The 13,895-nt window shown below is 26.5% G+C and overlaps 1 protein-coding gene across 4 annotated transcripts in view; it reads left to right on the top strand.

Annotated features, from left to right (window-relative positions):
* Window positions 1–10,656, top strand: part of LOC135924713 (receptor expression-enhancing protein 5-like) — a 43,987-nt gene extending 33,331 nt beyond the window's left edge. For all 4 annotated transcript variants that reach the window (XM_065459817.1, XM_065459818.1, XM_065459815.1 and 1 more), the window contains one exon: window positions 10,577–10,656. In XM_065459817.1, coding sequence (XP_065315889.1) covers window positions 10,577–10,635 — 59 coding nt within the window. In that variant the 3' untranslated portion in view covers window positions 10,636–10,656. The remainder of the gene's footprint in view (window positions 1–10,576) is intronic.
* Window positions 10,657–13,895: the final 3,239 nt, after the last annotated feature.

Raw genomic sequence — 13,895 nt, 5'->3', positions numbered from 1 at the left:
ATTGGTAAACAATTAATATAATAAAGGTAAGATTTACGAATTTAACTTTTACATTAAGAAACAAGAAACGTAACATGCTGGTAAAATTATTTATATACCATATTAGTCAAGTTCTAATTTTTTTTTATACAATAAAGAAAACATAATTAAATTATCAAGATATTTAATAAGAAAGTAATATAAATTAACACTTATATTTTATCAAATCGGATATCGATGGTTTATTTTTAATGTCATCATAATTAAAATAACAGTAATAATGCATTATAATATTTAATCCGCAAAGCGTTTATTTTTAATATTTTTTATTTAATATCATGATGTAAAAATATAAAATAATATCATAAGCTAGTTTATGGATAAATTATAGTGTACTAAATCATGAATTAAAATACTGAAATAAAATATATTTACTGAGAAATCGATTAAAGTACTGAAGAAAGATATATTTACTGAAATTTTTATAATTAACCTTAAGATACTGAAATATAATTATTTATAATGGAAAAATTAATAAAATACTGATAATTTCGAATAAAATACTGATAATTTCGAATAAAATACTGATAATTTCGAATAAAATACTGATAATTTCGAATAAAATACTGATAATTTCGAATAAAATACTGGATAAATATAACCGAATAAAATATCTTAATTTAGATAACGCACTTATTTTTTTTAGAAATAGTTTTCTTAGACACCTGCCTAATAAGGTAATGCAAAACCATATGGGTTAAAAATTACGAAATGATAAAAGTATTTGTCAATAATTATAATAAAATAATCAATGAATTTGTTGGCATAGACCATATTGAAGCAAATGCAACATAATATTTCAAGTAATATAATCCAATCTGATCATGAATCTGCAGAAATGGTTTATAGAAGTAAAGCAATTTGCTGAGAATCCTAATTAAAAATTCTTCATTAACATTTCCATATGAAAAATTAAGCAAACCATTCATCCAAATAAGAATCAGGATTTTTCAAGGGCAGGTGGCAAGGTTTGTTTCCCAATAATTTTATCGGAGGCCTTTAGGTTTACTTATTACAGGCCTTTGGCTATGTTATATATTTTTCTAAAATTTGGTTTTTCACTTCTTCCTTTTTTTACAAGAGATTAAAATTTATCCTATATCTTAAAATCCAATTTCATCTCTTAATTTTATCAGAATTAATCCAAGATACAACCTTTTTAGGATCCATCAAGCAAGCTTTTATAATGGCTTTATCTTTACAAATTACTTCTTGTACAAATCTAGTTTTACTATAATGAATAATAAAACATGTAAAAAATTATCTATGATCAACAGTATGGGATTAGGGATTGTTATTTATGCATATTCAGTATCCATTTGCCCCGAATCTTGGGCGGAGAAAAATTATGTTCAGATATTTTATCACTATTTTTACAAAAAACATTTAACAAAATTTTTTATACGAAATTTTTTTTAATAAATTTTCCTGGGAGAATTTTCGCAAATGCTCTTGGAATCAAACCTTTATATATTCTTCGCATCGGTTTTAACCAATTCATAGCAGTTTTTGAGATTATTTTATAATTGTTATTATTTAAAATAATTAAAAAATAATTGGTATACAAATTTATATGTGGTTATGTTATATTACTTGTTTTATACAGGATTTCCCATTCAAAAAAGAAAAAGTCTCAATCAAAAAAAGGAAAAGTTCCAATCATAAAAGGAAAAGGTCTGATCAAAAAAGGAAAAGGGTCAATCATAAAAGGAAAAAGTTCAATCAAAAAAGCAAAAGTGTCAATCGAAAAAGGAAAATTCCCAAAAGGAAAGGAAAATTCCCATTCAAAAAGGAAAATCGTAATTTTTTTAAAAAAATTAAAAAAATATAAGAAATTATTTGTGTAAAATAAAAAAGTTCGTTCTTCCAAAAAAATGAAAGAAGAACTAAAAAATTATATAAAAAATTACAAATATATATCTTTCTTTTTTTCATAACAAACACGCATTTACAGTTATTAAACAACAAACTTAAATAATCTTGAACTTTACTTAATCTAAATAAATCTTTTTTATTCATTTTTCTTTAACTCATTTGAATTATAACTCTCTATACTTTTTAAATCAAAGTTTTAATTTTATCTTCAGACTCTTAAGTAAAAAAAAAAACTTATCTTCACACTTACTCTCAAATAATAAATTTAATTTCTTACTCTAATACTAATATCTTCGCGTTAATCCTGGATTGATAATACGCTTGTTAAATTTTATTTCTTTATTTAATACAAAAATTAAATTATTTAAAAAGTGAGAAAAAATTTATAATCCACATAAAAAAATGGAAAAAAATTCAACAAAAAATTATTGGCGTTGAATTTTTTAATACAGGGTTTCCCATTCAAAAAAGGAAAAGTCCCATTCAAAAAAGGAAAGTCCCAATCAAATAAGGAAAAGTTTTAATCATAAAAGGAAAAGGTCCTATCAAAAAAGAAAAAGGTCCAAACAAAAAAGGAAGAGGTTCAATCAAAAAAGGAAAGGTCCAAACAAAAAAGGAAAAGTGTCAATCAAAAAAGGAAAATTCCCAAGAAAGAAAAAAGTCCGATCAAAAAAGGAAAAGTGTCAAACAAAAAAGGAAAAGGTTCAATCAAAAAAGGAAAAGTGTCAAACAAAAAAGGAAAAGGTCCAATCAAAAAAGGAAAAGTGTCAATCGAAAAATAAAAATTCCCAAAGAAAAGGAAAAGTGTCAATCAAAAAAGGAAAATTCCCATTCAAAAAAGGAAAATCGTAATTTTTTAAAAAAATTATAAATTTTCAATTTTTCTTAAATTTTTATTTATTTTGTCATTCCTTCTTATTTTATTTCTAACTTTTTGCGATTTCTTTACTTTATTTGTATCTTTTCTCAATTTATTTATCATACTATATCTTTCTTTTCTCAATTTTTTTTCTTCTCATTTTTGAAAATTCTTTTGTATTTTTAAAAATAATTTATAAATTTAGGTCCATTTTTTAACAATTCTTTACTTTTTTTTTTCATCATACATATTTCGTAATTTATAAAGGGATCATAACTATACGGGATCTTCACGGGATTTAAAGGGATCACTTTAAAATTACAATTTTTTAAAGTATAAAGAACTATACGGCATATTACGTTTGAACCATGATATAGGAGAATCATATTTTAAAAAGCGTTTTCCGCGCGTTTCGTTTCGTTTTTTAATTTTTTTGTTATTCATTAATTTTTAATGTTGTTTTTTTTGGCCTTATGTAATAAGATATGTCTAATGGGCATCAATCGATAGCTAATCAAAAGATCTATTCAACTGGAGGTCAATCTCTCCCCCATAATGGGCTGGTCTAGGTCTTGGGGGGGGGGGGGGGTGAGAAATATTTTTATTACACAAAATATCGATAAAGGTATATAATAAAAACTAATTTTATTATGGTTTGACTGAAAGTCTTCATTCTTGGTCTGGATGGGCATGACCTGGTCTGAGGGTGGAGGGGGGGCTGTATGGAGTGGTGGGAGAGGGGGGTGTAAAAAATATTTTTTTTTGATATGGGTATCAAATAAAAGTTAATTAATATCGTTTGACTGAAAGTCTTTATTCTTGGTCTGGATGGGTATGACTTGGTCTGGGGGATATGGGTAGAGGGAGGGGGTGGGTGTAAAAAATAATTTTTTTTGATATGGGTATCAAATAAAAGCTAATAAAAATATTTTTTATTGTAATAATAATAATCTCTCATAGAGGGCGGGTCTAGGTTTTAAGGGGTCAGGAATATTTATATCATCACAAAACATCGATATGGGTATCAAATAAAATCTAATTTAAATATCTTTAGATTAAAATTATTCATTTTTTGTCTTGATGGGTATGACTGTCAGGCCCTCATACAGGGTTTCCCATTCAAAAAAGGAAAAGGTCCAAGCAAAAAAGGAAAAGTTTCAATCTTAAAGGGAAAATTCAGTAACGAGGAAGAATTAATTCGTTTCATAGAACATGGAGAAAGAGGAATATCTGAGGAAAATGCCAAAAATTATCTTAGAAATATGGAGACCTATATTCCAAAATGTAGAAGGGGAGAAATTATTAATGATTAATATAAATTTTTGTTTTTTACGATATTAAATATATATCGTAATTGTAATTAAATAATTTGATATGTAATAATTATAATAAAAATAATGTCTGCCAAAAATTTAGTGATATACTTAAAAGAATTATCAAAAATGAGAAGAAAAAAAATTGAGAAAATATATAGTAAGAAAAATAAATTGAGAAAAGATACAAATAAAGTAAAGAAATCGCAAAATGTTAGAGACAAAATAAGAAGGAATGACAAAAATAAATAACATTTAAGAAAAATTGAAAAATTTATAATTTTTTTAAAAAAAATTATAAAAAATTACAATTTTCCTTTTTGAATGGGAATTTTCCTTTTAAGATTGAAACTTTTCCTTTTTTGATTCAACCTTTTCCTTTTTTGAATGGGAAACCCTGTATGTTGAGGGCCTGACAGTCATACCCATCAAGACAAAAAATGAAGAATTTCAATCTAAAGATATTTAAATTAGATTTTATTTGATACCCATATTGATATTTTGTGGTGATAAAAATATTCCTGACCCCCCAAGACCTAGACCCGCCCTCTATGAGTGATTATTATTATTACAATAAAAAAAATTTTTTATTAGCTTTTATTTGATACCCATATTAAAAAAATTATTTTTTACACCCCCACTCCACCCCTACCTCCCAGACCAAGTCATACCCATCCACACCAAGAATAAAGATTTTCAGTCAAACGATAATAAAATTAGCTTATATTTGATACCCATATCAAAAAAATTTATTTTTTACACCCCCCCCCCTCCATACACCCTCCTCCCACCCTCAGACCAGGTCATGCCCATCCAGACCAAGAATGAAAACTTTCAGTCAAACCATATTAAAATTAGTTTTTATTATATACCCTTATCGATATTTTGTGTTGACAAAAATATTTCTAACCCCCCCCCCCCCAAGACCTAGACCAGCCCATTATGGGGGAGAGATTGACCTCCAGTTGAATAGATCTTTTGATTAGCTATCGATTGATGCCCTATATTAGACATATCTTATTACATAAGGCCAAAAAAACAACATTAAAAATTAATGAATAACAATAAAATTAAAAAACGAAATGCGTGGAAAACACTTTTTAAAATAAGATTCTTCTATATCATGCAGGCGCGTAAGCAGCGGGGGGGGGGGCAGGGGGACAAATCCCCCCCCCCCCCAAAGCCAAAAAATGCAGATGCCGGATTATATTTTTCAAAAATATTATTGTTAATATTAATTTATATTTGTTAATATTTATTCTTATCTCAAATATACATATATATATATATATATAATTACATTTATTTATCACATTCATCTACTAAGTTATTTTATCAATCAATTTCGATTTCAAGTTTTCCTTGGCGTAATTTACATATTATTTTTAAATTTTAGTGGCGTAATATTTATCTAAATTTTTTCTAATAAAATAATAATTATCTCTGAAACTCCTTGTCCAACAGGGAGAAAAAAATTGCAAGCTTGTCCAACGAGATCGAGTCTCCGCCACAGTAACAGCTATTTTGGAGTTAGAAGAGCTGATTATTAATGCTATTACTGAAATATCACAATGGCTTGAAAGAAATATTTCCTCAGAAGCAAGAAAATTATTGGATTCAATACTTATTCCAAATTATTTTTCTCATTAGAATGTATTATTTAATTATACAACTATTTTATGTAATACTTTTCAAAAACATAACATTGACTTGATTAAGAAGATGAGAATAGCGGAGAGCATTTTATTAGAACTCAAGGAAATAGAGCTAGTGTTGTTGAAGAATTTCATATTTTATATGTTATTGTTGAGTCAAAAGCAGAGCTATACGTGTTAAATATTTGTCCCCCTCGACTTGCAGCAAGCAAGCTCATCATCAAAACATTAATATAGGATCAGTAGAAGAGTACCCCTCTCCCAACCTTTTTCATATGGTGATAGAAAAAAAATATAAATATTTGTTATATTTTTATCATGAAGATGTTAAAATATCATCTTATGATGCCTTATTAGCTGAATAACTATGATTAAAAGATTAACTATGGTTGATACAGTCCCAAAAAATGCTATGGATGCTTTTTATTTCAAACACATTTTAGATTATACTCCCAATTATTAAAATGGTTATATATATATTAGCAGCTCTTTAGTAAACTAATGAGAGAACATTCACTTTAAGAAGAATAACAGAGCCTTGCAGAGGTACCATTTGCAGGACCAGGCCCAGCTAGCCTAGCCCGAATTTTTTAAAATAAATTATATTTATTTTTGATATTTATAGCTAATAATGGCGATTTCAAATATTTGGTTTTAAAATATACAACTCGGCTCGGATATTTTTTCTTAAAAAATTTTCAGGCCCAGCCCGGGTGTTTTTTTAAAAAAAAATTACGAGCCCTGCCCGGGTATATTTAAAAAAATTAAAATTCGGGGGCCGGGCCTGCAAGTCTGTGAATAACATACCTATGAAATACAACATCTGAAAGTAGATTGAATGATTTGGATCTTTTGAATATTCATAGACATTTAACGCCAAGCAAGGATTGATAATTGAAAAATTAGCTCATCAAAACATACAAAATACAATTATTCCTAAGAAACTTTTTGTGTATTAATTTATATTTACAACATTTAAATTTTTTATACTTTATATATTTTAAAAGCTAAAAAAATTCAAATTTCAATTTTGGGTCATTTAAGTGATTCATATCGTGGGTTATATTCACTTTATATTTTATGATTCACATTTAAATGCCGGTTTATATATATAATTTTTTTAATTCACATTAGTTTAAAATTGTGTATTAGAAAAGTTATTAATCCTAATAAATTTATGCTTAGTATTTTTAATTAAAAATATTATTTCTTAAAAAATTTATTATCCCCCCCCAGACCAAATTCCTGCGTACGCGCCTGATATCATGGTTCAAACGTGATAATGCCGTATAGTTCTTTATCCTGTAAAAAATTGTAATATCCAGTAAAGATCCCGGATAGTTATGATCCCTTCATAAATTACGTATGTATGACGAAAAAAAACTTAAAGAATTGTTAAAAAATTGACCTAAATTTATAAATATTTTTAAAAATACAAAAGAATTATCAAAAATGAGAAGAAAAACAATTGAGAAAAGAAAGATATAAATAAATTGAGAAAAGATACAAATAAAGTAAAGAAATCGCAAAAAGTTAGAAATAAAATAAGAAGGAATGACAAAAATAAATAAAAATTTAAGAAAAATTGAAAAATTTATAATTTTTTTTAAAAAAATTACGATTTTCCTTTCTTGAATGGGAATTTTTCTTTTTTGATTGACACTTTTCCTTTTCTTTTGGGAATTTTCCTTTTTCGATTGACACTTTTTCTTTTTTGATTGGACCTTTTCCTTTTTTGTTTGACACTTTTTCTTTTTTGATTGAACCTTTTCCTTTTTTGTTTGACACTTTTCCTTTTTTGATCGGACTTTTTCCTTTCTTTTTGGGAATTTTCCTTTTTGATTGACACTTTTCCTTTTTTGTTTGGACCTTTTCCTTTTATGATTGAAACTTTTCCTTTTTTGATTGGGACTTTTTCTTTTTTTGAATGGGAAACCCTGTAATACAATTTTCTTTCTTTTCTACCCATCACAAAATCTTAAACAATGGATTGACATTATAGATATAAATGTATATAATTATTTATATGTAAAAATTGAATAAGATCCTCGTTTATTTATTGATACCATGACAAAATAATTAAACAAAATAAGACAGAATTTTATTATCATAAATCACATTTTATTTATTATAAATTACATTTTTTTATTCACCCTTTAACCAAAAACAATTTTTCTTTTTATATCTTTTCTTTTAACAATAAAAAAATAACCAATTATGTGAAATACGAATTGATATTAAAAAAAATGTTACGTTAAAATGATATGAAAAAAATGTTAATATAAAATTTTCACAGATTAAATTTAAAAACAAATTGATATCAAAAAAAAAAATCAATTGCCAAAATAAATAAAACGTTAATATCGATCACATATTCAACATTATAAAATAAGCCCAGTGATGACATTAAGTATGCTTAAAATTCTTTTGATTGGGTGCACAAGGAATGATGAGGGGTTTATCTTGATTTCTATCTCAATTTTAAATTTATTAATAATTTGTGAATTGTTAATTTTTATTTATTATTTAGATTAATATAGTCAATACAGGCGGGTATGCAGCGGGGGGGGGGCGCCCTCCCAACGCCAAAAAATGCAGATGCCGGATTATATTTTTCAAAAATATTATTGTTAATATTAATTTATATTTGTTAATATTTATTCCTATCTCATATATATATTTATTTATCACATTCATCTATTAAGTTATTTTATCAAATTTTGATTTCAAGTTTTCCTTGGCGTAATTTACCTATTATTTTCAAATTTTAGTGGCATATTAAAATTCTAGTCAAATAATAATTATCTCTGAAACTCCTTGTCCAACAGGGAGAAAGAAATTGCAAGCTTGTACAACGAGATCGAGTCTCCGCCATCAAGCATAATAGCTTTTATGGAGTCAGAAGAGCCGATTATTAATGCTATTACTGAATTATCACAAAGGCTTGAAAGAATTATTTCCTCAGAAGCAAGAAAATTATTGGATTCATAACTTATTTCAATTTTTTTTTCTCATTAGAATGTATTATTTAATTATTCAACTATTTTATGTAATACTTTTCAAAACATGACATTGACTTGACTAAGAAGATGCGAATAGTGGAGAGCATTTTATTAAAACTCAAGAAAATTAGAGCTAATGTTGATGAACATATTTTATGTTATTGTTGAGTTAAAAGCAGAACTATACGTGTTTAAAATTTGTTCCCCTCGACTTGCAGCAAGCTCATCGTCAAAACATTAGTATAGGATAAGTAGAAGAGTTTTATAAAACAAATGGTCCCTCTCTTAGATACATTTATAACCCAAATAAATGAATGGTTTTTAATTCATCATGCAGCACTTACAAATCCGCAGATATTACTTCCACAAATGCCTTTCCAACCTTTTTCAGATGGTGATGGAAAAAATAATAAATATTTGTTAGATTTTTATCACGAAGATGTTTAAATATCTTATAATGTCTTATTAGCTGAATAACTATGATTAAAAGATTAACTATGGTTCATACAGTCCTAAAAAATGCTATGGATGCTTTGCATTATTTCAAACACATTTTAGATTATATTCCCAATGTATTAAAATGGTTGTATATATATATATTAACAACTCTTCCCATAAACATTTTCTTTTTTAAGAAGAATAACAGAGCCCTGCAGAGGTACCATTTTCAGGACATGGCCCGGATTTAAAATTTTTTCGGCCCGGGTTTTTTTTAAAAAGATTTTCAGGCCCGGCCCGGTTTTTTTGAAAATAAAATTTTCAGGCCCGGTTTTTTGAAAATAAAATTTTCAGGCCCGCCCGTCCCGAATTCTTTTAAAATAAATAATATTTATTATTGATTTTTATAGCTAATAATGGCGATTTCAAATATTTAGTTTTAAAATATACAGCTTGGCCTGGATTTTTTTTTTAAAAAAATAAAATTTTTAGGCCCAGCTATGGTGTTTTTTTTAAAAAAAATTGGGCCCAGCCCAGGTATGTTAAAAAAATTATAATACGGTCCGGCCGGGAGCCGGCCTGTAAGTCTCTGAAAAACATACCTATGAAATACAACTTCTGAAAGTAGATTGAATGATTTTGATCTTTTGAATATTTAACGTTAAGCAAGGATAGATAATTAAAAAATTAGCTCAAAACATATAAAATACAATTATTCCTAAGAAACTTTTTGTGTATTAATTTATATTTCCAACATTTAAATTTATACTTTATATATAAACTTTAAAGGCTCAAAAAATTCAAATTTCAATTTTGGGTCATTTAAGTGATTCATATCGTGGTTAAATTCACTTTATATTTTATAATTCACATTTATTTTATAGTTTTTCAATGCCGGTTTATATATATAATTTTTTTGTAATTTACATTTATTTAAAATTGTGTATTAGAAAAGTTATTAGTCCTAATAAATTTATGCTTAATATTTTTAAATAACAATTTTAAATAACAATAATATTTCTTAAAAAATTTTATCATCCCCCACCCCAGACCAAATTCCTGCGTACGTGCCTGAGTCAATAAGTATTAATTTATTAAAGCATAATGGGGCCATAAAGTTAGAGCCAATGTAAAAAAGTTTAAATTAGATAAAAGAGATTGTATGAATAACATATATTGGAGAGAGATGTTGAAGGAGCTTACCACCAGAAAAGGTGAAAGCTAAAGAGAAAAAAATAAATTAATATTTATGCGTTTACAAAAAGCGTGCGGTAAAATTTAGTTTAGACCAGCTGATAATGTTATACCCCCCCCCTCTTGTGATGCTAGTATTTATGGTGTTTTTTCTCATTTTTGGACAAAATTATAATTTAATATCATTTCTTTATATTATAGAAAAGGACAAATTGCAACAGAAATACGAGGCAGTTAAAGTTAGCAATAAAGCACAGTGATTATGGTTCAATATACTCAACGATTATATATTTATGAAAAGTTTTGATAAAATTTAATTCCAAACATCATTATTACATTTTATTTCTTTCATTTTATCATATCCTTTTTGCAATCTGTTCCAATTTTCGAAACGTTCATAGAAAAATATCATAATTTTAATTCTATTTTAATAATTAACACATTTTATTCTTTATTTAAAATAAATTATTATACCAAAGCATTAATATATTAAGTTTAGCCTTTATATTTGTGCATTGAAGTGTTATTATAAAATTGATTGTCGAAAAAGAACTTTGAAAAAACATTAATTTGGCAACAGAATTTATTTTCCATATAATTTTTAATGCTGTTAAAGTTGATATTAAATGTATCGCAATCGCGCTATATGTTTAAGTACCGATTGGTAGCAACGCTATTATAAAATGTAGCCGATTAATAATGTCGCTCTTTTTGAGTAGCTCTAGTTATAAAAATATCTATATTAAGCTACTTGAAAAAAATTGTATTAAGTATTCTAAAAAGATGAATATAACTAAAATTAAAATTTATTCAAATCCTTTCAACTTTATCAATTTTTTTTTTCGTTTATTAATTTTATTTTAAAAAGGGTTTCAATTTAAAAACAAGATACAATACTTTATCAAAAGAAAATATATTTAAGAAAAATGAATATATTTAAATTATATGAAAAAAATATATATAATATATAGAATTTTATAAACATTAAAAAGGACTTTAAAAAAAGGAACATGTCATCCTAGAGAGAAGTAAATGCTTAAGAAAATTGAGTGCCTCCTTAAGATTGTGGGACCAGCGATATTCTTTTTAAGGGCTTCTGCTTTTCGATGATAGGAAATGGGAGGTTAATATTGGCTGCAAAATTTAAATTCTGAAAAATGACATCTTGTAGAAAAATCCCCGGAAATATTTAAATTTGATTTTAACTTATATCATGAGTATTTTATGTTTAAGGGTAAAGAAAATTTGGATATTGAAACTCAGACAGTTAAATGCAAATTATGTAAGCCAAAAAAGTAAAACCAGCCCCCAAAGCTAAAAAAATGCAGATGCCGGATTATATTTTTCAAAAATATTATTGTTAATATTAATTTATATTTGTTAATATTTATTCCTATCTCATATATATATTTATTTATCACATTCATCTACTAAGTTATTTTATTAATTAATTTCGATCAAGTTTTCCTTGGCGTAATTTACCTATTATTTTCAAATTTTAGCGGCGTATTATTTATCTAAATTTCTAGTCAAATAATAATCTCTGAAACTCCTTGTCCAACAGGGAGAAAGAAATTGCAAGCTTGTCCAACGAGATCGAGTCTTCACCATCAAGCAGTAACAGCTTTTATGGAGTTAGAAAAGCCGATTATTAATGCTATTACTGAAATATCACAATGGCTTGAAAAAAATATTTCCTCGGAAGCAAGAAAATTATTGGATTCAATACTTATTCCAAATTTTTTTTCTCATTAGAATGTAATATTTAATTATACGACTATTTTATTTAATACATTTCAAAAACATGACATTGACTTGATTAAGAAGATGATAATAGCGGAGAGCATTTTAATAGAACTCAAGCAAATTCGAGCTAATGTTGATGAAGAATTTTTTTATGTTATTGTTGAGTCAAAAACCAGCTATACGTGTTTAATATTTGTCCCCCTCGACTTGCAGCAAGCAAGCTCATCGTCAAAACATTAATATAGGTTCAGTAGAAGAGTATTGTAAAACAAATGTCCCTCTCTTAGATGCATTTATAACCCAAATAAATGAATGTTTTTTAATTCATCATGCAGCACTTATAAATCCGCAGATATTACTTCCACAAATGCCTTTCCAACCTATTTCAGATGATGATAGAAAAAAAATATTTGTTAGATTTTTATCATGAAGATGTTAAAATATCTTATGATGCCTTATTAGCTGAATAACTATGATTAAAAGATTAACTATGTTGATACAGTCCCAAAAAATGCTATGGATGCGTTGCATATTTCAAACACATTTTAGATTATATTCCCAATGTATTAAAATGGTTATAGATATTAGCAACTCTTCCCATTAGTAAACTAAAAGAGAGAAAATTCTATTTTTTAAGAAGAATAACAGAGCCCTGCAGAGGTACCATTTGCAGGTCACGGTCCAGATTTTTTTAAAAAAATTTTTTCGGCCTGGGTTTTTTTTTAAAAAAATTTTCAAGCCCGACCCGGCTTTTTTAAAAATAAAATTTTCAGGCCCGGTCCGAAATTTTTTAAAATAAATTATATTTATTTTTGATTTTTATAGCTAATAATGGCGATTTAAAATATTGGTTTTAAAATATGCAGTTCGGCCCGGATATTTTTTTTAAAAAAATTTTCAAGCCCGACCCGGCTTTTTTAAAAATAAAATTTTCAGGCCCGGTCCGAAATTTTTTAAAATAAATTATATTTATTTTTGATTTTTATAGCTAATAATGGCGATTTAAAATATTGGTTTTAAAATATGCAGTTCGGCCCGGATATTTTTTTTAAAAAATTTTCAGGCCCGGCCTGGGTATGTTTAAAAAAATTAAAATACGGTCTGGCTCGGGGGCCGGGCCGTCTCTGAAAAACATACCTATGAAGTACAACTTCTGAAAGTAGATTGAATGATTTGGATCTTTTGAATATTCATAGGCATTTAACGACAAGCAAGGATAGATAATTGCAAAATTACAAAATGCAATTATTTCTAAGAAACATTTTGTGTATTAATTTATATTTCCATCATTTAAATTTATATACTTTATATATTTTAAAGGCTCAAAAAATTCAAATTTCAGATTTATATCGATAATTCACATTTATTTTATAGTTTTTCAATGCCGGTTAATATATATAATTTTTTTATAATTCACATTAATTTAAAATTGTGTATTAGAAAAGTTATCAGTCCTAATAAATTTATGCATAGTATTTTTAATTACAATAATATTTCTTAAAAATTTTTATTACCCCCTTAGTGTATGCAAAATTTCCTCTTTAAATTTAAAATTGCATTTAGGAGTGTTAATTATTAAAAATAATTAAAATTAAATAATAGGAACCATTCCCAACAATTAACTAAGCTAAAAAATTAAAATAAAAAATGCCCTTGCTACTTCAAATCATCCAGATAATGATGATGGGAAATAATTTATTGTTAAAATATTATTTTTTAAAAAAAAATACCACTCATGCTTTGCCATTCCAAAATATGCTTAATGACTTTATTA

Source organism: Gordionus sp. m RMFG-2023, chromosome 2 (genome assembly GCF_954871325.1).
Source record: "Gordionus sp. m RMFG-2023 chromosome 2, tfGorSpeb1-WG-v2, whole genome shotgun sequence".
In the NCBI taxonomy this organism is placed as follows: Eukaryota; Metazoa; Nematomorpha; class Gordioida; order Chordodea; family Parachordodidae; genus Gordionus; species Gordionus sp. m RMFG-2023.
This window is presented reverse-complemented; position numbering and strand designations above follow the sequence as displayed.